Consider the following 26,300-nt stretch of genomic DNA (forward strand, 5'->3'; position numbering starts at 1 on the left):
CTTTCCGGCTGTCGTGATTCTGTCTTTCCTGGGACTGCTAGTTCCATACATGTCTACCATGGAAGCTACACCGTTGTCTATCACAGGCTGCTGCATACCTGCAGCTAGTCTCATCATGGCAGCTGTAGTCTGACAACTGCTGGAAAGCTTTCATGATACAAGTAAATATGGTTTGAAAGGAAACTGTCAGCAAGTTTTTATAGATGGAGATAGCGGAGCGGCTGTTACAGGAGTCTGCAGTGCACCCCAATGACAACCACACCTATCTTGTAGAGATCTGATGTCCCAGTCATGAGGAGTCATGCAGAACTTCTATGCAAATCAGGCAGGAAGTGCAGCGGGGGCGTGTCAAGAGAGGCAGATGAGGAGCAGTGACACGCCCCCAGTGCACTTACTGCCTGATTTGCATAGAAGTTCACTGAACGCTATTAGTCTGTAGTGAAATGTAAGATTCATCGTATACAAACCGTCCATAATATGGAGATAATCTGCACCTGTCTGCCGGATGTCTTATATCGATGCATCCAACCACCGCAGCCGGGGCACCGCCGCTGATCTTCTCATCCCTTCCAAGCGCCGCTGATCTTCTCATCCCTTCCAGGCGCCGCTGATCTTTTCCTCATCCCTTCCAGGAGCTGCTGATCTTCTCATCTCTTCCAGGCGCCGCTGATTTTATTCCTTCCAGGCGCCGCTGATCTTATTCCTTCCAGGCGCCGCTGATCTTTTCCTCATCCCTTCCAGGCGCCGCTGATCTTTTCCTCATCCCTTCCAGGCGCCGCTGATCTTCCCTTCCAGGCGCCGCTGATCTTTTCCTCATCCCTTCCAGGTGCCGCTGATCTTTCCTTCCAGGCGCTGCTGATCTTCTCATCCCTTCCAGGCGCTGCTGATCTTTTCCTCATCCCTTCCAGGTGCCGCTGAGCTTTTCCTCATCCCTTCCAGGCGCCGCTGAGCTTTTCCTCATCCCTTCCAGGCGCCGCTGATCTTCTCATCTCTTCCAATCGCACTACTGATCTTATTCCTTCCAGGCGCTGCTGATCTCATCTATTCCAATCGCGCTGATCTCATCCCTTCCAGGCGCTACTGATCTTTTCCTCATCCCTTCCAGGCGCCGCTGATCTTCTCATCCCTTCCAGGTGCTGCTGATCTTCTCATCCCTTCCAGGCGCTGCTGATCTTCTCATCCCTTCCAGGCGCCGCTGATCTTTTCCTCATCCCTTCCAGGCGCTGCTGATCTTTTCCTCATCCCTTCCAGGTGCCGCTGAGCTTTTCCTCATCCCTTCCAGGCGCCGCTGATCTTCTCATCTCTTCCAATCGCACTACTGATCTTATTCCTTCCAGGCGCTGCTGATCTCATCTATTCCAATCGCGCTGATCTCATCCCTTCCAGGCGCTACTGATCTTTTCCTCATCCCTTCCAGGCGCCGCTGATCTTCTCATCCCTTCCAGGCGCCGCTGATCTTTTCCTCATTCCTTCCAGGCGCCGCTGATCTTTTCCTCATCCCTTCCAGGCGCCACTGATCTTTTCCTCATCCCTTCCAGGCGCCGCTGGTTTTATGGAGGGCTGGACGGACCATTGGTGCAACCTGTGCACAGCGGCTCCACTTCTACTTCTGGCACAGTATTAGGATATGAATCAGAAAAGTATCTTGTATCTCATCAAAAAACATAAGTTCCTGTCCTGTCCTTTCCCCACCATGCTTTACCCTGCTTCTCAACTTGGTTGCCGTGTGAAAGTTTGCACCTTAGCTCTGCTCCATAAACAGATGACTCTTCCCTCTAGGGGAGAGATAATTTGCACCTTTTTTTTCCATGGGCCATTGCCTGCAGGTCTCGGCCCACCATCTAACGTGTATGGGGGGCTCCCGACTGCTGACAGATCGTGTTGGAATGTCAATGCGTCCCCCTTTTCTTCTTGCAGCGGCGAGCGCCTCTCTGACCATTGAACTTGTTTGTGAATGTTCTCTAGTCCTCCCCCCGGAGTGATTTATGGACATCTGGAATTTTTTTTTTTTTTTTTTCACAAACTTTACAACTTTTTATCCTACAAAAAGGTTAAAGATAAAAAAATAAACAGCATTTTTAATTTTGCACAAAATTCATGAAACAAATGGTTTATTCTGAAGATTTTTTTTTTGCGAAGATACCAGGAATCACGGTAAAATCTCATCATTTCTGTTTCAATTTGCGAGATCTTAAAATCGCAAGAAAAAAAAAACCAATCACACCACAATGGAAGGCAGGGAATTAGGTATTAGAAAGTATGAGCAACAACATCAAGGAAAATAATATATATGTGTCTGCAATAATAGTGAAATCATAAAGCTGAAGAAAGGGGGGAGTCTTGCAGATGGTCTTGTTAAAGGGGTCCCCCATAGCCCGCCGTCCAGCCGTCACCCCTCCATCATCAGGCCTTGGTGCAGTGACGGAACGTGGCAATAAGCCCCTTAATCGTCCCGAGTGCAGCTTGTAATGACGCAGGCGGCAGATCAGATTATTTTATTGTAGTCTTTCACACACAAAAAAGAAAAGCGTAACAGCGCGTACAGAGTCCAGGGGCGGCCATTCTCCGGAGCGCCGGGCGTTTCTCCATAGGATTTCCACACATCTCCCAGCACTTCATCACTGGATAATGAAATGTGGCCAATGAGACTCCTGGAAACGCAGGGCTCAGGTGAGGCCTCGGTGTGCTGGGTGCAGGGGCTTGTCCAGGACCCTTTTATTTGGCTATTAGGCTCTCATCCTGTGAGCAGAGGATCCCTTCTTTCTTCCTCCTCGATGTGCTGGAGGGACGAGCTGCATCACCTCTGCTGACTGCACGGAGGAATCTATGGCTTTCACTACAGGAGCAAAATCACATTTCTTTGTATTTTAAGTCCCATACTTAAAGGGGACAAAATATATCCCCTGTATACATGACAGTATGTATGATCGCTGAGAGTCTGGCCGCTAGGACCCCCACGGTCCAGTCTCAAAACACTGTGTGAATGGAGAAGTAGTGAGCATGTGCGACCATCTATAGGAGTGGTGGTCTCACACGCTCAGTACCGCTCCGTTCCCACATACATCACTCCATCATACATGTATCATGCCGTCAGTGCTACATGTACAGACGCTTCTCACATAATTAGAATATCATCAAAAAGTGAATTTATTTCAATTCTTCAGTACAAATAGTGAATCTCCTATATTCTCTAGAGTCAAGACACACAGAGTGATCTATTCCACGTGTTTATTTCTGGTAATGTTGATGATTACGGCTTACAGCCAATGAAATCCCAAAAGTCATTATCTCAGGAAATTCGAATACTTTATAACACCAGCTTGAAAAATGATTGTAAAATCTGAAATGTTGTCCTACTGAAATGTATGATCAGTAAATGCACTCAATACTTGGTCGCGGCTCCTTTTGCATCAATTACTGCATCAATGCGGCGTGGTATGGAGGCGATCAGCCTGTGGCACTGCTGAGGGGTTATGGAAGCCCAGGTTGCTTTTATAGCAGCCTTCAGCTCGTCTGTATTGTTGGGTCTGGTGTCTCTCATCTTCCTCTTGACAATACTCCATAGATTCTCTATGGGGTTAAGGTCAGGCAAGTTTGCTGCCAATCAAGCCCAGTGATACTGTTGTGTGTACACCAGGTATTGGTACTTTTGGCAGTGTGGACAGGGGCCAAGTCCTGCTGGAGAATGACACTTCCATCTCCATAAAGCTTGTCGTCAGAGGGAAGCATGAAGTGCTCTAAAATGTCCTGGTAGACGGCTGCGCTGACTTTGATAAAACACAGTGGACCTACACCAGCAGATGACATGTCTCCCCAAACCATCACTGATTGTGGAGACTTCACACTAGAACTTGTAAATCAAGGTCCCAGAGTCTGGAGGAAGAGTGGAGAGGTCACATTCCAAGCTGCTGGAGCTCTAGTGTGAAGTCTCCATGATCAGTGATGGTTTGGGGAGTCATGTCATCTGCTGGTGTAGGTCCACTGTGCATTGAAGAACTGAAATAAATGAACTCTTTGATGATATTCTAATTTTGTAAGATGCCCCTGTAGTTTATGTGACAACCCCGTAAAAGATTCCCAGCCTTTTTCTTATTCTATTTACAGGTGGTATACCACTTTAAGGACATATAAGAGCGTAATCTCTCTGTAGAGATATGAAAGAGCAATCTGTATTCCCCAGGATATTCCTTATGGCGTCTATAAAACATACAAATACCGGACTGATAATTCCTGAAAAAGAAGAAACATGCCGCTACCTCTCAGCTTAGGAATATCTTAAATAACCCTCTACACGCATTTCACACTCCTTTTCCAGCCAGGATTTGAACGCTGACTGCAAATATCCAGACCCAGGCAAATGGCGAAAGCAGAATAAAGGAACGCTGGGGCGACATTTATTGAAACTTGGTCTCCACAAATAGGCAGAGGAGGACGCTTGTGCATAATGTCCGAACTGAGAAGTGCGAGGAAATCAATACCGAGACAATAATTTTATCAGCAAGGATAAAGGTCGTCATGTTTTCGCTTGTTACAAAAGCAGAACCGATAATTACAGGATTCCTAAAGTAATTTTTTAACCCTTAGCCTGTCCACCTCGTAATAGACAGGCTTCCTTCTTTTTTTTTTTTTCTCCCCTTATGTATATGGTAAATCACTAGTGACCTGCAGATCCTCAGCAGGAGGACCGAGCAGTGAAAAGCCAGGAGGACTGAAATATACTATGTGGTAGTGTTCCCATATATTCAAGGCACCCTCGTGGCTGAGAAGGGTTAATGGACTGTACAATGTAATGCCAATTCTGTCTGTAGCATAAAAAAGTTGCTACCCTTAACCAACTGATGCCATGATGGCGTCGACTGGATACTCCTCCTTACTCCGGGCTGTAACCTGCATAGTCACCGTGTCTGTCAGGACCAACTTTGCCCGTACCAAGATGTCATGGCCACCCCGAAATACACCTGTAAAACAATCAGAAAGACTCAAAGCAATGGAAAACCCATCCATACCTATTGTACAACTAAGTCGTGACACCTTTTAAACATATTATACTACTTATTGGGTACTGATCTGTATTATACTCCAGAGCTGCACTCACTATTCTGCTGGTGCAGTCACTGTACACATACATTACATTACTGATCCTGAGTTACATCCTGTATTATACTCCGGAGCTGCACTCACTATTCTGCTGGTACAGTCACTGTGAACATACATTACATTACTGATCCTGAGTTACTTTCTGTATTATACTCCAGAGCTGCACTCACTATTCTGCTGGTGCAGTCACTGTGTACATACATTACATTACTGATCCTGAGTTACATCCTGTATTATCCTCCAGAGCTGCACTCACTATTCTGCTGATGCAGTCACTGTGTACATACATTACTGATCCTGAGTTACATCCTGTATTATACCCAAGAGCTGCGCTCACTATTCTGCTGGTGCAGTCACTGTGTACATACATTACACTACTGATCCTGAGTTACATCCTGTATTATACTCCAGAGCTGAACTCACTATTCTGCTGATGCAGTCACTGTGTACATACATTACATTACTGATCCTGAGTTACATCCTGTATTATACTCCAGAGCTGCACTCACTATTCTGCTGGTGCAGTCACTGTGTACATACATTACTGATCCTGAGTTACATCCTGTATTATACTCCAGAGCTGCACTCACTATTCTGCTGATGCAGTCACTGTGTACATACATTACTGATCCTGAGTTACATCCTGTATTATACTCCAGAGCTGAACTCACTATTCTGCTGGTGCAGTCACTGTGTCCATACATTACATTACTGATCCTGAGTTACATCCTGTATTATACTCCAGAGCTGCACTCACTATTCTGCTGGTGCAGTCACTGTGTACATACATTACTGATCCTGAGTTACATCCTGTATTATACTCCAGAGCTGCGCTCACTAGTCTGCTGGTGCAGTCACTGTGTACATACATTACATTACTGATCCTGAGTTACCTCCTGTATTATACTCCAGAGCTGCACTCACTATTCTGCTGGTGCAGTCACTGTGTACATACATTACATTACTGATCCTGAGTTACATCCTGTATTATACTCCAGAGCTGCACTCACTACTCTGCTGGTGCAGTCACTGTGTACATACATTACATTACTGATCCTGAGTTACATCTTGTATTATACCCCAGAGCTGCACTCACTACTCTGCTGGTGCAGTCACTGTGTACATACATTACATTACTGATCCTGAGTTACATCTTGTATTATACTCCAAAGCTGCACTCACTATTCTGCACATTTTAGCCAAAGACATTTCTTGCTGGCTTAATACTAACTGATATACACTCACTGGCCACTTTATTAGGTACACCATGCTAGTAAGGGGTTGGACCCCCTTTTGCCTTCAGAACTGCCTCAATTCTTCGTGGCAGAGATTCAACAAGGTGCTGGAAGCATTCCTCAGAGATTTTGGACCATATTGACATGATGGCATCACACAGTTGGCGCAGATTTGTCGGCTGCACATCCCTGATGCGAATCTCCCGTTCCACCACATCCCAAAGATGCTCTATTGGATTGAGATCTGGTGACTGAGGAGGCCATTTGAGTACAGTAAACTCATTGTCATGTTCAAGAAACCAATCTGAGATGATTCGAGCTTTATGACATGGCGCATTATCCTGCTGAAAGTAGCCATCAGATGTTGGGTACATTGTGGTCATAAAGGGATGGACATGGTCAGCAACAATACTCAGGTAGGCTGTGGCGTTGCAACGATGCTCAATTGGTACCAAGGGGCCCAAAGAGTGCCCAGAAAAAATTCCCCACACCATGACACCACCACCACCAGCCTGAACCGTTGATACAAGGCAGGATGGATCCATGCTTTCATGTTGTTTACGCCAAATTCTGACCCTACCATCCGAATGTCGCAGCAGAAATCGAGACTCATCAGACCAGGCAACGTTTTTCCAATCTTCTACTGTCCAATTTCGATGAGCTTGTGCAAATTGTAGCCTCAGTTTCCTGTTCTTAGCTGAGAGGAGTGGTACCCAGTGTGGTCTTCTGCTGCTGTAGCCCATCTGCCTCAAAGTTCGACGCACTGTGCGTTCAGAGATGCTCTTCTGCCTACCTTGGTTGTAACGGGTGGCAATTTGAGTCACTGTTGCCTTTCTATCAGCTCGAACCAGTCTGCCCATTCTCCTCTGACCTCTGGAATCAACAAGGCATTTCCGGCCACAGAACTGCCGCTCACTGGATTTTTTTTCTTTTTCCGACCATTCTCTGTAAACCCTAGAGATGGTTGTGCGTGAAAATCCCAGTAGATCAGCAGTTTCTGAAATTCTCAGACCAGCCCTTCTGGCACCAACAATCATGCCACGTTCAAAGGCACTCAAATCACCTTTCTTCCCCATACTGATGCTCGGTTTGAACTGCAGGAGATTGTCTTGACCATGTCTACATGCCTAAATGCACTGAGTTGCCGCCATGTGATTGGCTGATTAGAAATTAAGTCTTAACACACAGTTGGACAGGTGTACCTAATAAAGTGGCCAGTGAGTGTATACATATACAGATCAGTGCCATGTTATTGTTATATATAGTTCACCATTTGGACCAAGTTCAGAAGAACACTTACCTGCCAGGTACAGGGTATGAGCATTTTTGTTCTCTGGCACTTTATCAGACCTCTCACATGGCTGCATTCCCAGGAACTTTATTACATTTCCAACGGCATCTGTGGATAAAAAGACATCCCCAAGTCAGATTTGGCCACAAGATAAATGATGAAAACCAAATAAAATACAATATCCATAGTCTGCCGCTTTCCGACTACTCAGCCTATCAGTAGCATATAGAGGTTTTACCTTCCAGAGTTTTAATGGTGGAAAGATTGAATGTCTCTTCTTTTTCATATTCATCTCCCACCTCGTCCCAAGCGGCACCAAAGTTTGGCTTCAGAACTTTCTGTATGTGATCCACCACAGTCACCTCCACGTCCTCCAGCTGCAGAAAAGGAGCAGAAACTAATAAATCTGGCCCAACTGTACGTATCAGCGAGACTGACCGTCTGCCAGATAAAGTAACATATTTGTCGGACTATAAGACGCACCGGACCATATCCCACATTTTAGGGATGAAAATATAAAAAGATTTTTAAAAAAAATCTATTTTTTCCTAAGTGTCCATCTTATGGTCCAAATTTAAGGTATCTTACCTGGGGGCAGCGGTGGAGCGGGGTCAGAGGAGGTATGGTCCCTTTCTCAAAAAGCTGGCAGTGGCAGAAGTGTGACAATGCTACGGGCCCCTAGTGGGAGAAGTGGGTGCCCTAGCGATGCAATGCTGCAGGCCCGATGTCAGCGGTGAGGCAGAGCGCATTCCTTTCCCGGCAGCCATTTTCCTGAAGCCGTGGGCCGCTGGAGACCCAGACGAGATCTCGATCTGCGCAAGCGCCGCCTCTGGTGGCCACTTCCCTGAAGCCCGCAGCTTCAGGAAGATGGTCACTAGAGGCTGCACATGCGCAGACTGGGATTTCGGCCCGGCTGAGATGTCAATCCAAGTAAGCGTCGCCTCTGATGGCCATCTTCCCGAAGCCATGAGCTTCATGGAAATGGCCACCAGAGTCGGCGCTTCTGCGGGCTGAGATCTCGGCCGTGCCGAAATCCCAGTCTACACATGCGCCGATTACAGCGGCCCACGGCTTCAAGAAATTGACTGCTGGGAAAGCAATACATTCCACTGTGCCTCATCGATGACAGTATTGCACAGCTTCTACCGCCACCGGCATCTTGAGGAGATCCTGCCTCACCACTGCCGCAACCACCCGATAAGCTACATTTGGACTATAAGACGCACCCCCCAATTTCCCCCCAAATTTGGGGGGAAAAAAGTCTGTCTTCTAGTCAGAAAGATCTGGTAGTTAGAGACAATTATCCCCATTAAATAGTTCTCCCCCTCCCTTTTGGCAGTCATCCTTCGTGCCAACATTTGGCTCCTACCCAACACCAAGGATGAAAAGTTGGGTGAAACCATCTACTTACCACATACTCATCATCATAACCCTCTTCATCGGCTTCGCCGGTGTTAGGATCGCAGTCCTTAACAGTAAACTTCAACATGCAGCTGAATGTGCATGAATCTAGAAGAGAAGGAGCAAATAAAAAGGAATTAAGAAACTTTAAAATTGGAGTCTGTTCAGAAGGTGGTGAAGTGCAAATAATAATAACATATAATTGTAAGCTGATCCCCAGTCCTTACAGGCAGAGAGATCTTCCTCAGGGATAGAGAGCAGAGTGTAACAGGTCCCGGGCTGGTTGTAGGACAGAGACTTCGCTGGCACACAGCAGATGACTTCATATCCCTCTATGGGCTCCATCTGTACAGTGACGTTCTCCAGGATCTGATCGTTCAGTGTATTGGTGCAATCGAACTATGAAAGAGAAAAGTGGTCAGTAAAAGTGGACGTCAGGCTCCACATTGTGGGCACAGCAGCTACTGTGGGAATCTCACCTGGAACACTATGTGATTGGCGAACGTGTGCTTCGTGCATCGGACGACGTATTCCGTCTCAGATTCAGTAAGGGCCACGGGTTCAGGAGACGACTTGAATAGAGCGCCGAGGCTCTTAAATTCAGGGACAGCAGAAAGTTGCTCTGAACAAAAGTTAAAAAAGAATGCATTACCATTGTATGGGATTTGCAAGAGAGAATGTGCCTTGCAAATCCCACAAATATCTGGTTTTGTGATGCAATTCACTATAAAGGGTAACTTACCTTGGAATATGTCCTGTCTGGTGGATACCACTTTTTCTGGCTGCCTTACTGCTGTGGCAGGTACATTTTCTAATAAACAAGAGACCGTACTAGTCACAAATTAAATAAAATGTATATGCCTGAGCATGTAGAAACATTTTTTCAAACTTATATTAGATTATGTTTTTATGACTGAGTTTGCATCTCTACAAATATTCGATATGTCCGGTCTATGTCTAGACTTCAAGCTTCTATACTAGACAAAGCACGACGTGGCGGTTTCTGAAATTAATGCAAACCCTGCTTGTAATCTTAGAAACCTTTTTATGCTGCCAACAATAACACATGAGCAGGACTGCACTGGAGAAGTAGGATGGGACTGCTCGATAATGTCAGTAATCACAGGGCTGTGCGTTGTCTGACGATGGGATGACCAACCTGCTCTCTGTTCTGCTATGGGTGTGGTAGCCAATGGCACGGCCTTCAGGTCAAATGGCTTTTCAGAGGGCTCCAGGGTGTATTGATGTAACGCCCGCTCCAATCCCGGGACGGACACCGTTAACCCTGCGATCAGAAAAGAATTACGACATGTAGCCGTCCTGTGTGGAGCAGTCCGTAACTGAAAACATTTGCAGGAAATCAATGAACGCACCATTGAGGATGTAGGAAGAATTCAGAGCCTTTTGCCTGTGCTCCAAAATGTTCAGATAGAATGTAGCTCGATCTCGCACTTCATTATCGTCATCCATTACACATCTGGAAAAGACAAAAAAAAAAATATAATAATAATAGGTAAGAAACTAAAACAGAGATTCCTTACATCACTCATCCCACAGGTGAAAACTACAAAAAACTGAAACTGCTGTCCTTGGGTTGTGTCTGGTATTGCATCTCAAGACCCACTGCAGTAAACGAGGCTGGGCTGCAGTACCAGATGTGACCATAGTGGCGCCTTTTTTTAATCACATATATTCATTTTACAGATGAAAAGTTTCCTTGAAAGACTGAGAAAGTTACTGCCATGGAAAAACAATACATCAATTTACGTACCTTCTCAACAACACCAAAATGCTGGGCAACACGTCTTCATTTTGAGCACCAAATTTGGCCAAAGCACTGACAGCACCTACCAAACAGAATGGATAGCAGAATCAGAATGAAAAGGTCAGGACTTCTATATATACCCGAGACCCCGTGCGGCCCTCACCTGCTCGAACCTCCTCGTTCTCCAGTATAACTCTGTTGTAGATGAAGCGGATGTATTTGGACGGACTGCTGGTCCTGGGACCTTCCTGTCCCAGGAGGTGGAGGATGCGGGTGGCCAGAACGGTGAACTCGCAGTCCTCTATGAACTCGCACAGATGGGACAGTCCGGTCTCTTTGCTTTCTGGATTCTCCTCGATGATGCTGATGATACAGTCCACAATTGCTCTTTTGTAGTCAAAGCCGCCCTGTGTTCAAAGGAAATATTAAAAATACTCCTTAAATACTGACCAATTAATTGCCATCACTTTCAACCTCATAACCGAGTTTACCTCCTCCCTGAGCATTGTGAATAGGAAGTTCATCATGACAGCATGCTTACGGGGATACTTGTGACATAGAGCATTGATTGCTTGTACCACCACCACCTAGAAAACAAAATATGGGATATTAGACTTCAATAAACATGTACAGCTACTAAAACACATCGTTCTGCTATAAGCTGGAGCTTCTATATTTTACATTTCTGCATTTTACCCTACGTTTATTATGATCTGGGGCCAGGAAAGACCATAAGATACATGTACTGGGAATAGAATTTCTGGAGAGAATCAATTAAGCTTTTGCAGATCAATGCCCTCCCTTCTTGTGATTGGTGGGGGATAGGTACTTAATGTTTCTGACCAGCCCACCCATTTCATAGACGATAAGATTCACACCTTGAACTCATCTGAGATTTCAGACATGAAAGAGGAGATCTGTTTCATGAGTCGGTCGATGCTGCTCTCGCTGCCAGTCTTCAGCAGCGTGGTGATGGCCAAGGTGGCAATGCTGCGGTTGGAGTCGGTCACCAGATTCTCTAAGTCCAAGTTGCAGGCAGTGACGGCTGATGGGTGTTTCATGGCGACCTGTAACCATCCAGATAAAGCAATCATCAGTCATCACAGTTCTATATTAATATGCACTGAGGTGGTTATTACTGGAGCTGTTCCATGACACCAGGTAAGAGCTCCGCACCTTGTTAAGTGTCCTGACCGCAGCGTAGCGCAGGGCGGCTTTTGGAGAACTGCAGAACAGCTGCAACACTAAAAAGAAAAAAAAAAAAAGCACCAAATCAGTAAACGTGTACAAGCCATGGCTGCGATAAGAAAAATGGAAGAAATGTAAGCTTTAAAAATCGTGGACTGCAAAAAAGCTAAATTAGCTACTGACTAGTAAGTCAACAAAGCCAGAAAAACACTACAACACGCCCGGAATATTAATCTCACGGAGACGCGTTTGTTTTTTTCCTTACAAGAACAGTAACTTTTTTATTTTTCGTCGTTTGGATCGTATTTTGGCTTTTTTTTTTGCAGAACAAGTTATAGTTTTGACTGACTCCATAAAATATACTGAAAAATGAGGTGAAATGGTGAAAAAAAAGAATTGTCCCAAAAAATGCTTGTGTTTCCATTTTATCAGTTGTGTATCTTCTACTTTCCCATCGATGGAGTTGTACTAGACTTTGCGTTCTGCATGCTGACCTGTAGTTTTTATTGGTACACACGATTGTCTTGATCGCTTCTTAGATGCAATTTTTGGGAGTAATAAAGCAACAGCAAAAGAACAACAAGGTTTACCCATACAGGCCTCCAAACAAATGCACTATCAGGATGCAGTGGACCCATATAATAAAGATGGCAACACAGGTGCAAAAATACCAATCAAGCAACTGCTCCAGCCTACCAATACATGGAGGGGGCGATTGCCTGGTATGTTGATGCACAAAACAACTTGTATGCGGCGCTGTTCACACTATGGCCCGCACAGCATCCAGACCAGCCTAGTACCAACACCCTTCTATTAGTTCAGGCGGGCTGCCCAGCGCTAAAAAAATGCATGCCGTGTGAACAACAGACACCGCAGTTTACAAGACCAAATGGGCCCAACTGCACCCCGAATAAAAAGTGCATTTGTTTGATTTGTTTGATAGTGCATTTGTTTGAAGGCCTGTATGGGTAAACCTTGTTGTTCTTTTGCTGTTCTCATTATTGGAGGATTTTCAAGTCCACTTTTTGTACTGTGCTGTATTATTATTTAGTGTTAGGTACCCGTAAGCGTGGAGATCTTTGACGTAGGTTACGGGCTCACGTATTTTGGCCAAAATATCAGCTAATACTCCACATTTTTTTAAATGTGTTTTTTGCACTTTTTATTCGGGGTGCAGTTGGGCCCATTTGGTCTTGTAAACTGCGGTGTCTGTTGTTCACACGGCATGCATTTTTTTAGCGCTGGGCAGCCCGCCTGAACTAATAGAAGGGTGTTGGTACTAGGCTGGTCTGGATGCTGTGCGGGCCATAGTGTGAACAGCGCCGCATACAAGTTGTTTTGTGCATCAACATACCAGGCAATCGCCCCCTCCATGTATTGGTAGGCTGGAGCAGTTGCTTGATTGGTATTTTTGCACCTGTGTTGCCATCTTTATTATATGGGTCCACTGCATCCTGATAGTGCATTTGTTTGGAGGCCTGTATGGGTAAACCTTGTTGTTTTTTTGCTGTTCTCATTATTGGAGGATTTTCAAGTCCTCTTTTTGTACTGTGTTGTATTATTATTGAGTAATAAAGCAACCAGCAGTTCAGCGGTTTTATTTATTTTTTCCTGTTTATGAAGTTTCTTGTATGTGTTAAATGATTTCAGATTATTACAGATAGGATTATTATGGACTCCGCAATATCAAATAGATCATGATGGGAGTGATGGGGTCGCAGGGTGCAACGGGCACCGGAAAGGTGGCGTTATGCAATTCCAGCACTTAAAAGAGATTAGCAGCAGCATGTAGGTTAAACAGCAGCGATCGGAGCTAACCCTGATCATCAGAGGCAGTTGCTGGCTGTATAACACAGCCAGGCTCAGCAGCTCAGCTCATGAACGTCACACGTCTAATCAGGCCATGGTGCTACTGATCCTACTCACCAGACACAGCGGGTGCCAGCTCTTTGGCAGTGCAGGAGGGAAGATTAACGATGGCTGAAGCAGCTTCATAAACCACCATTTCATGCTTGTTTCTCAGGCAGCTCTCAATGAAATCAAACAGGGGACTGTCCCGGCTGGAAAGGAGCATAAAGTTACTACCCCATCCTCACACACAATATCTAGGGATCACTTAATCACTGAGTCACTTACTTTCCATCTTCCTCCTCCAGGAGTTTGCTGGCCACCCGAATCATCATACAGTAGGCGAATGGAGACTTCAGGCCGTGACGCATGAACTTACTCAGCATCTTGTTAACGGAGAGACGATCGTTCTTACGGACGTGGTATAGCAATCCAAGAGCGTGGTACTGAGGATCAGAAAGACGGGAGGCGATTATTCCCAATGTGAGGTGTTCTGCGACCAGAGGGGGATTTATACAAAGCTCACCTGCACCATGATGTTATCACTGGACGCTGCTTCCTGCGCTTCATTCACCCACCGCTTCACTACGTCAAAACTGGTCTTCAGCAAGTGCTGAGGGGGTTAAACACCACAGAAAATAACCTCCATTATGCATCTGCTTAGATCTAAATGCAAAATAAAGGCTGCGTTCATAAACAGAAGCAGAAAACCATTGCAGCCGCTGTGGTTTTTACTATACGTTTTTTTCTAATTACTCCTTTGCACAATCTCTTCATTTTGTAGGGATGACAAGGCCGCTGTGATTTCGCAGGTAAAACTGACGCATGACTTACCAGCGAGGAAACCAGAGCGGAGCTGGACACGCTTGGCACTTTATCCACGATGGCCTGCTTCATGTAGCGTTCAATGGCCTGCAGCATGGTGCTCTGATAAAATAAGGGCATAGCGGCGTGACAACGGGAAACTGGGAGAATGGAAGATAAAAGCCAAGCAGCAGGAAACATGACTTACATCTGTGATTTTACACAAGGCTCTCACGGCGGGACCCCTGTAGCTGTCATCCTTCCCGGTCATGTCTTTGGTTAAGCTGAAAGTGAAATAACAACCTATAATCTCCGCCATAAATTATACCGAATCGTATGTACGTCACTTATAACTAATGGCCTAAATGTAATAGATGCCGGATCTTACCTACTGGTGACGATGATGACATCCTCAGAGATACTCGCCATCTCCTTTATGGTGAGGTAGCACATCCTGCGCAGGGTCGGCTGGGTGAGGAAAACAGGGTCAAATGTAATAGCATTGTACTAATATCCCAAAACAAAAGTCCTAATACTTTCTAATTTATTTTGTGGATAAATACATCACAGACAAAAACCTATGTAAGCATCGACTCGTATCAGGAAAATATAAGTTTAAGAGCAGAAAATGCCTCATTGCAACCCTGGAGCCGAATCTACAGTCTGCCCCGCGGACAGGATCGGGGCTGCGCACAATTACGTTGTTTCTGTAAGTTGCAGCAATCACTCACATCGTTTGACTGGAACAATTTGGTCATGGCAAAAAAAGCTTCTGTAGCTTCTGTGGCTCCCATGTGCTCACCCTACAGGGAAGAGAAAAGACCAATGTAAGTACAGTATATAGAAGGGATGTGAATGCAGCTCAATGGGGAGAACGCAAAAGAAGAGCGGAGCGGAGTCCACCCTAAAGGGAGTCTGTCCCACCAAAATAAATATAAGGGGAGTGAGCCCCTATAAAAAAAAAAAAAATCATCCTAGGACTGTACTTGTCAGTCATACAGTGCCTGAGAAAAATACTAATTTGCATGCAAATGACGAGGCTTTAGAGCACCCATGGCGAGGCTGAGAGTGTAGTGCACTGTTACAACCACCTAATTTTGTATGATGAAGATCTTCCTCTGCTTCTGTCAATTTCCAGAGTGAGCACAGTCTTAACAGAGCCCGAGAACGCGCGCGTGCATGCGCAGTCTCAACCCAGCCAGCCGAGAGCGCGCGTGCGCAGTCTCAACCCAGCCAGCCGAGAGCGCGCGTGCGCAGTCTCAACCCAGCCAGCCGAGAGCGCGCGTGCGCAGTCTCAACCCAGCCAGCCGAGAGCACGCGTGCGCAGTCTCAACCCAGCCAGCCGAGAGCGCGCGTGCGCAGTCTCAACCCAGCCCGCCGAAAGCGCGTGTGCGCAGTCTCAACCCAGCCCGCCGAGAACGTGTGTGCGCAGTCTCAACCAAGCCCACCGAGAGCGTGTGTGCGCAGTGTCAATTCAACCCCCCGAGTGTACAGTCTCAACCCAGCCTGCCGAGAGCACGCGTGCGCAGTCTCAACCCAGACAGCCGAGAGCGCGCGTGCGCAGTCTCAACCCAGCCTGCCGAGAGCACGCGTGCGCAGTCTCAACCCAGCCTGCCGAGAGCGCGCGTGCGCAGTCTCAACCCAGCCTGCCGAGAGCGCGCGTGCGCAGTCTCAACCCAGGCAGCCGAAAGCGCGTGTGCGCAGTCTCAACCCAGCCCGCCGAGAACGTGTGTGCGCAGTCTCAACCCAGCCCGCCGAGAACATGTGTGCGCAGTCTCAACCCAGCCCACCGAGAGTGTGTGTGCACAGTCTCGGCACAAGGATGCACACTGTGTATGGAGGGGTACATTCTTCTGAATATGCCGCCCACCACATTTCCTGGTGTCTAGGGTGCAAGAGACATACCTGGTTTATCAGATACAGGATCTTGGTCAGGATGTGAGCACATTTTCGGGGATTGATGGGAGTCTCATTAAACAAACGAGCCTAGAATAAAAAAAAAATATTAATAGACAATAAGACAATTTGGCCAAATATGTGATAAAGTGGCAGATCTAACCCCCCCAGGGCACAGACGAAGCATTAAGCACCATTGCGGATTTAGTTATGGACATGATGTAAGCTGCACATTTCACCTTCGGAATTGTAAAGTATGAAGGTCGAGGTAAAACCTGCAGCAAAAATTTACAAAATATTGCTGCAATTTTTTTCCACCCACATATCTGCAGCTGTATTGTGTGACAGCGTCCCGGGGATTGTAAGGTTTCTCTCCCACCCTCAATCTCCCTCAGGAGACAGACATAAGACTCACCTCCTGGAGAACGGCACTTTTCTCCAAGTGCTGGAAAGGATTGGAGCTGCCACCTGAAATCACAGAAACAAAAATAATCACTTAGCCGCACTGGAAATAAACCAGCGTCTGCAGTTTAACACTTAGAGCCTGGTATAGTGAAAGACTTATGGTGCCCATACACATTAAAGGAACGTGGGACTAAACCGTTGGCTTCTGTGCACTGGGTGCAAGCCAAACGTAAATCACCACAGGTCCAAGTTTTAGTTTTTAAAAGGGAAAAAGAAATTCAGATGCGACTATAATATAAACACTACAACACACTAGTATTATGGATGTCTGAAAGTGACCCAGGAGTGAGGACGGTCATACAAGCTGCCTGTAGGGCACTATTCACATTGCGTTCCGGCCTCATGTGCTGCATGCGCTGAGCCCATGCGCCATATGGCTCCATTCACCTGTTGAAGGCCGATATAGAGCATCTTTTTGACCTTCATCAGGCTAAGGCGTCATGTGCAAAAAACTGATTGGGAGGTAAACTACTTTTCTATAATAGAAGCCAATGAGCGATGTACGTACATGTTCTTCCTATGAAGACGTCCGCAGGGAGTCTCAGACGTTATGGGGCAGATTCATCAAAGCTTTTATGGCAGAAGTTTGGTGCACCTGGAGGCTGTGCTAAAATAATGTGATTTTTGGGGGACATTTTCGCCTAGCTTACACAATGTGGGATGGGAGAGGGGGCATGGAAACTCCTGCATGACGAGTGTCGGCGTTCGCTACGCCATGTATCTTACTCCAGCAGGGACTGGCGCACAGGAAGGTATACGCCGTTTATCCAGCACCCTCGATTCATAAAGATGCACATGTCCGACTCCAGCCCATGTGAACATCGGTTTTGATGAACTGGGCCCTATCTGAACGGAGCCTTCATCACAAATTTACTAAAGGAAGAACAATATCATAAATGGCTCATACTATAAGTATCGTCAAAACCGGTTTCATGAAAAAACACCCTCAAAAGAAAAGAGGGTGCTCCCTCCAGAGCCGAGGCTTCTTTACCGTAAGGACTATCAATCTGTGGAGCAGACGACCGCCAGAGCTGGTTCTTTACTGTAAGAGCAGTGACTATACAAGACGCCAGGAGCCGGGGGAACTGTTGATGGTTTCAAAATGACTTAGATTATTTTTTTAGAAGGAAATAATTATGTCATTGTATAAAGGTGATCCAGTGGACCCACAACTGGGATCAGGAGGGACCAATTAGTTCTTTGGGGTGGCCCGGATGACTCCTCGGGGCAGCCCGGATCCCGCCTTGAGGTTGTCCCTTTATCATGTCTTTTGTCACCTGTATTATATAACTGTGACTACGTCACGTGCGGAGACATGTTTCTGACATCTCTGCCGAAGCCGTCGGACCCCCAATAAATCAATGGTATTGAATGTGCACTGTTAAAGGGATCATCCGGCACCTCACAAACCTCCTGAGACCCGGGCGCGGTTTCTGGCGATTATGCAGGTGTTTCGGGACTTGTGTGGGGTCGTGGCGTCGCCCGCGGACCCCTTTAATGCCATGCAGACGGTTATCTTATGACATGTAATAAAGCTGGGGGGATTAATACCACTGTCATGGGTTAACAGGGCATCCACAGAGGCTACCATCATGGGACACCCCTTTAAGAGAATATTAAAGGGATTCTCCAAAAATAAGTGATCCCTGGAGCCCCGGATGGGTGATAATGTGTAGATAGCAGGGGTCCGAGTGCAGAGACCCCCGAATGAGCAGGGCAGCGCACGGGGCGACATCTGCACCTAGAAATAAGAGGAAACTACAGAGAACCCAGAAAGTGCACTACAAGTCCCAGCATGCCCCGCAGGGCTGGCACACAGCACGCTGGGACTTGTGGTTCCCCATCCCCCGCTCCCTCCATGCTCGATACAAGGCCGTCATGACGCCTCAGTCCCCGTCCCGGCTTCTCACCGGACTCCTCGTCCTTCTTATCGAACTTCTTCAGCATCTTCACGACTCCCGGGTACGAGCTCCGCCACTTCCTGCCAGGCTGTCACCGGGACACGTCACCCCTGACAACACAGTCCGCGCATGCGCGATAGGAAGGGAAAGAGCAGGAACGCCGGGAGTGTTAGGCCCGCGCATGCGCGCTTCCGGCCATTTACGACACTGTCGTACGAGCAGTTCTTCCGCCCTGTGCTAACACGCATGCGCAGTTCCCTGGCTACGCTCTCACATGGGATTTCTGGTGTTTGTGCCTCAGTTTTTAGGTGGAAAAACAGAAAAGTTCGCAGCTAATAACCTTACTCGCAAACAAACAGTTAATGATGTCATTTTGTTTATTTTTTTTTTCTTTTATCGTCTCGTTCCAAGTGACGTAAATTGCTGACGTGAATTTTGCTACTTTTTTTGTGTCGTTTTTTGGGTGTTTTTCATTTGCGCCTTATTTTTCGTTTGTCTATTTTATACGTATTCGCTTGTTATTTATTAAGTTTGTTGTTTTCAGATATTTTTGGATGGTTCCTCAGATACGTCCTTTTAAAAAGTCGAAAATCTTTTTGTGCGGCTTTACCCCCTCTTCCCCATCCTCGAAAAAAGTTTATTTTGTACTTTTTGCACAAACTTTGCCGAGCATATGACCTTTCCTTTATACTTTGTTCAAAATTGATGAATCCCTTTTGCCGTTTTGACAAACTTGAAGCCAAAAAAATGGCCTCAAAAAACATGAGAAAAAAAAAAAGAGGTCAGAGTTGTAAAAATTGGCCCGATCCTGAACGTGCAAACCACCCTTGGGGGTTAAAAAAAAAAAAATGATTAGCAAGGGGCTTTTAGTGTAAAAAATTGCTAAAATTTCCCAAACTTTATTTAAAAAAAAAGAACATCTAAAAAAAAAATTTTAGCAACTTTCACACTTTTTTTTTTTTAAAGCTGAAGCCATCGATGAATCATCTGGAAACCTCAATGGCACGCATAAAAAAAAAAAAGCGAACACCTATAAGATAGACTTTAAAAAAAAAAAAAAAGGAAATTAACTGAAGCATTAGATGCAAATAAAAAACACCAAGAAGTAGACAAAAAAAGGCGCAAATACAATAATAAGCTGGGCCCAAAGAGCATTTTTTATATTTTGTGCAAATTGCATGAACGAGAAAAAAAAGAACACCTTGATCCACAGTGGATGATAATTAGTCATGTTGGACTCCCCATCAATCCGAACGCTATCCCCCTATCCTGCGAACAGAAGCTAACTTGAATGCGGTCTCTGAAGCTTACTTTTTTTTTAACAAACTTCCTAACTTAAAAAAAACCAAACAGATACTTATGAAGAGATTTTTTTAAAGTTTCCATAGAGTAGGGATGGTTACAAAATAAAGAATTCTGATACCTCTCCCTGCCCCAGAGCCACCGCCAGAACGTAAGTGATAACATCTCGTCCATAGAGTCACCTAAACACCGAGGCCCCTGTTTGGCTACAGAGTCAGGTGACTGATGGGGCGAGCATCATCCGTTATAAGTTTCTCTTCTAAGACAGAATTACGGCACATTTTTGCCAAGATCTCAGCATATATATATATATATATATATAAAAGTGAATGTATGTATGTGTGTGTGTATCACTAACCAATCACGAAGCATCAGAGTGGGACGCGGATGGAGAGCGGGGCTGTGGAGGAAGAGAGCGGGGTTGTGGAGGGACAGCGGGACACAGATGTAGAGCGCAGCTAAGGAGAGAATGGGACGTTGGGTGGAGAACGGGGCTGCGGAGGGATAGAATGGGACGGCGGGTGGAGAGCGGGGCTGCAGAAGGAGAGAGTGTGATGGCAGGTGGAGAGCGGGGCTGCGGAAGGAGAGAGCGTGATGGCGGGTGGAGAGCGGGGCTGCGGAAGGAGAGAGCGTGATGGCGGGTGGAGAGCGGGGCTGCGGAAGGAGAGAGCGTGATGGCGGGTGGAGAGCGGGGCTGCGGAAGGAGAGAGCGTGATGGCGGGTGGAGAGCGGGGCTGCGGAAGGAAAGAGTGTGATGGCGGGTGGAGAGCGGGGCTGCGGAAGGAGAGAGTGTGATGGCGGGTGGAGAGCGGGGCTGCGGAAGGAGAGAGTGTGATGGCGGGTGGAGAGCGGGGCTGCGGAAGGAGAGAGCGTGATGGCGGGTGGAGAGCGGGGCTGCGGAAGGCGAGAGCGTGATGGCGGGTGGAGAGCGGGGCTGCGGAAGGAGAGAGCGTGATGGCGGGTGGAGAGCGGGGCTGCGGAATGAGAGTGTGATGGCGGGTGGAGAGCGGGGCTGCGGAAGGAGAGAGTGTGATGGCGGGTGGAGAGCGGGGCTGCAGAAGGAGAAAGTGTGATGGCAGGTGGAGAGCGGGGCTGCAGAAGGAGAGAGTGTGATGGCAGGTGGAGAGCGGGGCTGCGGAAGGAGAGAGCGTGATGGCGGGTGGAGAGCGGGGCTGCGGAAGGCGAGAGCGTGATGGCGGGTGGAGAGCGGGGCTGCGGAAGGAGAGAGCGTGATGGCGGGTGGAGAGCGGGGCTGCGGAATGAGAGAGTGTGATGGCGGGTGGAGAGCGGGGCTGCGGAAGGAGAGAGTGTGATGGCGGGTGGAGAGCGGGGCTGCAGAAGGAGAAAGTGTGATGGCAGGTGGAGAGCGGGGCTGCAGAAGGAGAGAGTGTGATGGCAGGTGGAGAGCGGGGCTGCGGAAGGAGAGAGCGTGATGGCGGGTGGAGAGCGGGGCTGCGGAAGGAGAGAGTGTGATGGCGGGTGGAGAGCGGGGCTGCGGAAGGAGAGAGAGTGATGGCGGGTGGAGAGCGGGGCTGCGGAAGGAGAGAGCGTGATGGCGGGTGGAGAGCGGGGCTGCGGAAGGAGAGAGCGTGATGGCGGGTGGAGAGCGGGGCTGCGGAAGGAGAGAGTGTGATGGCGGGTGGAGAGCGGGGCTGCGGAATGAGAGAGTGTGATGGCGGGTGGAGAGCGGGGCTGCGGAAGGAGAGAGTGTGATGGCGGGTGGAGAGCGGGGCTGCAGAAGGAGAAAGTGTGATGGCGGGTGGAGAGCGGGGCTGCAGAAGGAGAAAGTGTGATGGCGGGTGGAGAGCGGGGCTGCAGAAGGAGAGAGTGTGATGGCGGGTGGAGAGCGGGGCTGCAGAAGGAGAGAGCGTGATGGCAGGTGGAGAGCGGGGCTGCAGAAGGAGAGAGCGTGATGGCAGGTGGAGAGCGGGGCTGCGGAAGTAGAGAGTGTGATGCCGGGTGGAGAGCGGGGCTTCGGAAGGAGAGAGTGTGATGGCGGGTGGAGAGCGGGGCTGCGGAAGGAGAGTGTGATGGCAGGTGGAGAGCGGGGCTGCGGAAGTAGAGAGTGTGATGGCGGGTGGAGAGCGGGGCTTCGGAAGGAGAGAGCGTGATGGCAGGTGGAGAGCGGGGCTGCGGAAGGAGAGAGTGATGGCGGGTGGAGAGCGGGGCTGCGGAAGGAGAGCGTGATGGCAGGTGGAGAGCGGGGCTGCAGAAGGAGAGAGCGTGATGGCAGGTGGAGAGCGGGGCTGCAGAAGGAGAGAGCGTGATGGCAGGTGGAGAGCGGGGCTGCAGAAGGAGAGAGCGTGATGGCAGGTGGAGAGCGGGGCTGCAGAAGGAGAGAGTGTGATGGCAGGTGGAGAGCGGGGCTGCGGAAGTAGAGCGTGTGATGGCGGGTGGAGAGCGGGGCTGCGGAAGGAGAGAGTGTGATGGCGGGTGGAGAGCGGGGCTGCGGAAGGAGAGAGCGTGATGGCGGGTGGAGAGCGGGGCTGCGGAAGGAGAGAGCGTGATGGCGGGTGGAGAGTGGGGCTGGTAAGGAAGAGAGTGGGACCCACAGTTAGGTACTATGCCCGGGCAACACTGGGCTCTTCAGCTAGTATATATATTATTATTTTTTGTCTTTCACAGCTGAAGTATAAAGAACTGTATGGGAAGAGCAGAGGACACTGCACCATGGTGGCCGATGCTGTACAGATCAAAAGGGCTAAAGAAGCCTAGAAGTCCATTAGCAACGTCAGTACTCCATCTATTAGCTCTCATATTAGACTCTGTCTCCTTATACAGAGTAATAATAATCTACATTTCTCCTGATTTCATTTAGCTGGATTATAAAAAGAAGTCCGAAGCAACAAAGGCGCAGCGGCAACTGACGGTCGACAGAGCCGACTTCTTGCAGAACGCAAAATCAACTTTGCAGCAGAGCGACGTAAGCAGCTTTATTCTTGGAGACGTCGACTTCTTACTAACGATAAGGAAATGTTACAATTGTAATATTTTGCCAATATTGACCGGGAAAAAAAATTATACAAAGTTCCTGATCTGTCGTAAGACATTCTAATTGAAAAATTGAAGATAGAGTTGTATTGTTGAGCAGCACCTGTCACTTGTCTTGACATGTCTGCTATTAAATGCTAGTGTTTTCAAGGATCAGTGCTGCGTTTTTATGCACATCAAAGCCGGCCATGGGAATTAGATAAATACAAGTTGGCCAAACCCAACAATTTGGCAAGATCAGCTTTAAAGAGCTTTGGCCATAATGGCGCTATATAAATAAATAATAATAATAATATTGTACAAAAATTGACATAACTGCATGTAGTTGTCCATGTTTATTTGGATATTTTCTTTGTAGCGTTTGTACCGGAAGAACTATGAAAAGAACAAAACTAAGATTTTAAGTGCCCTTAAAAAATACAACCCGACCCGCAAAAAAAGGAAGAAAAAATAGAGTTATGTAAAAAAAAATAAAAGGTGCAAAAAATTACTCAGGGCCAGGGGCCATTGGTTTTATATTTCACTATAGTGATGAGCGAGCATGCTCGGATAAGATGTGATCTGAGCATGCTCATGTCCAAATCGGGTATTTTCGGGGTGGTCTAAAAAAAAAATGCTTGAGTCACCACGGCTGCATGTCTCGAGGCTGCTTGACAGCCGCAACATATGCAAGGATAGCCTAACAGACAATCCCTACATGTGTTGTGGCTGTCAAACAGCCACGAAACATAGAGCAGTGGTGACGTGAGCATTTTTTGTCAAGCATGCCGAAAATACCCGATTTGGATACAAGTGTGCTCTGAGGACACCTTATCCGAACACGCTCGCTCATCACTATTTGGCTACTTTTCTAATGTTTGGATAAGTCTGTATGTTACAGATGGTGCAGGATCGGCTCCTGAGCCCGCGCCATGTAAGCGCCAAATATTTACATCACCTTGCGTTACATATCATCTGTCAGCGATGTATATATATATACAATGAAGGGTTAATGGGATATCAGGATATAAAGCTGTCTCGTCGTACGGTTGTACAAATCTGGAGCCATAACTTCTAACCTTCCTGCGGAGATCTGGAGTTCGTGCAGGAGTCAATAAGTATCAGTCACCGAGTACCAGACAAGACAAGTTAGGTACGGATCCGATAGAAGGAAAGACGCGAGGCTCAGGTTATATCTGAGCCTGCATCGCAGATTCTGGAGAAAATATAGCGCAATTTGCAGCAAAATGAAGGCGACCATGACAGACCCCAATACGAGTCAGTGGGGTACAGTATATCGAGCGCTGTTCCTATGATGGAGGAGAGTGCTGGAAACATACAATGATCATTGGATCTATGGCAGCGATTTCCAACCTGTTGCATTGTCCGGAAGCTACAACTCCCAATATGACCCACTAGCCAAAGACAGGTGGGCAATCCCGGCCCGTGGTAGCAGAACGCCCGCTGCTCCCAGATGGAACATGTGCACATGATGGTCTATGAGGCTGTTCTGAAGTCAGAGATATATTGCGACCCCATTGTCCGCAGACATGTCTGTCACAGATCAAATCAATGGTTGCATGATATAGTAGCGCATGCGTGCCATCCACAGGTCATTTAAGTGCTGTTGTTTTTTCCTTTTAACTGATATGAGAAACCTGGAATTTTTAATTTATTATAAAAAAAAATACTTGTGTAAATGAACACGGATCAAAAAGACTGAAAATCAGATGCAGAACGCTGCTGAAAAAACATCCGGGAATATATTTCTCAGTAGCACTGAGCACGTGAAGCGCTGCAGACAGTCAGTTCTCGCTGTCAGTGTGGTAGATGGCAGCGGTCACCCCCAATGTATAGAGCTGCCTGGTGTAAGATCTTGGGAGGTTTACTACGCTGCATCCTATCTGACATTCTCCATATCCGCCTCACTTATTGCTCTCCGTCACCTTCCTACTATATAGAGATGTGTACCTACCATGGTGATGGTCTGCCAGGAACATGGCTTCCAGGATTTTACTGCCTCCCGTGGAGCGGCAGTGATCCTGTGTCGTCCTTCTGTATGAGGCGTCTGTAAGATCCTGTGTTGTCCTCCTGTGTCGTCCTCCTGTATGAGGCGACTGTACGATCCTGTGTCGTCCTCCTGTATGAGGCGTCTGTACGATCCTGTGTCGTCCTCCTGTATGAGGCGACTGTACGATCCTGTGTCGTCCTCCTGTATGAGGCGACTGTACGATCCTGTGTCGTCCTCCTTTATGAGGCGACTGTACGATCCTGTGTCGTCCTCCTGTATGAGGCGACTGTACGATCCTGTGTCGTCCTCCTGTATGAGGCGACTGTACGATCCTGTGTCGTCCTCCTGTATGAGGCGACTGTACGATCCTGTGTCGTCCTCCTGTATGAGGCGTCTGTACGATCCTGTGTCGTCCTCCTGTATGAGGTGTCTGTACGATCCTGTGTCGCCCTCCTGTATGAGGCGACTGTACGATCCTGTGTCGTCCTCCTGTATGAGGCGTCTGTACTTTGAACAATGTCTCAATGTGTCACCTAAGAATGACGCTTATCTGAACCTGGCGGTTAACCCTTTCATAGCGAACAGCGAGCCAGATGAGGTCATCTTAGCGAATGCCTCAGACAATGTAGAAAAATTGGAATTTTGCTCCTTAAGTCTCTGTATATTAAAATAACAATGCTATGGGCTATTATCAGGGGGCGGCCTCGGACCCTCAGCTCCGGTGATGGAAAATCTTAATCTTCAGCACAAGACATTGTGGACAATTGTCGCTTCAGCTTTGTGAGAACAGTTTTGGGAAGACCCTTATCTGTTCCCCCATTAATGAAGGGGCAAAAAATCCCACCGACTCCTAAAAAAACTTGTAGAAATCCTTCCCAGAAGAGCGGGTCCGTTATATCTGCAGAGGAGCGATTCCATATTAATGTCTATGGATGTAGGACGTGAGGTCAGAAAATCTGGATGAGGGATCAGGGGGCGGAATATGTCCACATGTGTCATAATGTCAGGTCAGATACATTGCTGGGCATTGTGGTTCAATGGGGATTGGAATAAGTAAGGCAGTAGCTTCTCCTCCTACACATTTCATTGTAACACATATGAACATCATAGACGACCCCTTCTGTTA

The 26,300-nt window shown here is 47.4% G+C and overlaps 1 protein-coding gene across 2 annotated transcripts; it reads right to left on the minus strand.

Annotated features, from left to right (window-relative positions):
* Nucleotides 1-4,372: 4,372 nt before the first annotated feature.
* On the minus strand, nucleotides 4,373-25,617 carry COPG1 (COPI coat complex subunit gamma 1). 2 transcript variants are annotated; one of them, XM_073575066.1, is made up of 24 exons: nucleotides 25,139-25,617; nucleotides 16,941-16,993; nucleotides 16,535-16,615; nucleotides 15,361-15,432; nucleotides 15,018-15,097; nucleotides 14,838-14,913; nucleotides 14,660-14,752; nucleotides 14,352-14,438; nucleotides 14,114-14,271; nucleotides 13,904-14,037; nucleotides 11,966-12,033; nucleotides 11,668-11,856; nucleotides 11,281-11,376; nucleotides 10,953-11,196; nucleotides 10,796-10,871; nucleotides 10,398-10,501; nucleotides 10,184-10,309; nucleotides 9,767-9,835; nucleotides 9,504-9,646; nucleotides 9,252-9,423; nucleotides 9,035-9,132; nucleotides 7,862-8,000; nucleotides 7,633-7,731; nucleotides 4,373-4,958 (listed from the first exon to the last, which is right to left on the minus strand). In XM_073575066.1, the coding sequence occupies exons 1-24, from the start codon at nucleotides 25,161-25,163 to the stop codon at nucleotides 4,828-4,830; spliced, it is 2,613 nt and encodes an 870-aa protein (XP_073431167.1). In that variant the 5' UTR covers nucleotides 25,164-25,617; the 3' UTR covers nucleotides 4,373-4,827. The 2 variants fall into 2 exon arrangements, with proteins under 2 accessions (XP_073431167.1, XP_073431166.1); XM_073575065.1 differs by lacking the exon at nucleotides 25,139-25,617 and adding an exon at nucleotides 18,901-19,094.
* Between the last annotated feature and the right edge of the window lie 683 nt (nucleotides 25,618-26,300).

This window comes from Dendrobates tinctorius, unplaced genomic scaffold (assembly GCF_039654945.1).
Source record: "Dendrobates tinctorius isolate UK_male_01 unplaced genomic scaffold, ASM3965494v1 ptg000041l, whole genome shotgun sequence".
Taxonomy (NCBI): Eukaryota; Metazoa; Chordata; class Amphibia; order Anura; family Dendrobatidae; genus Dendrobates; species Dendrobates tinctorius.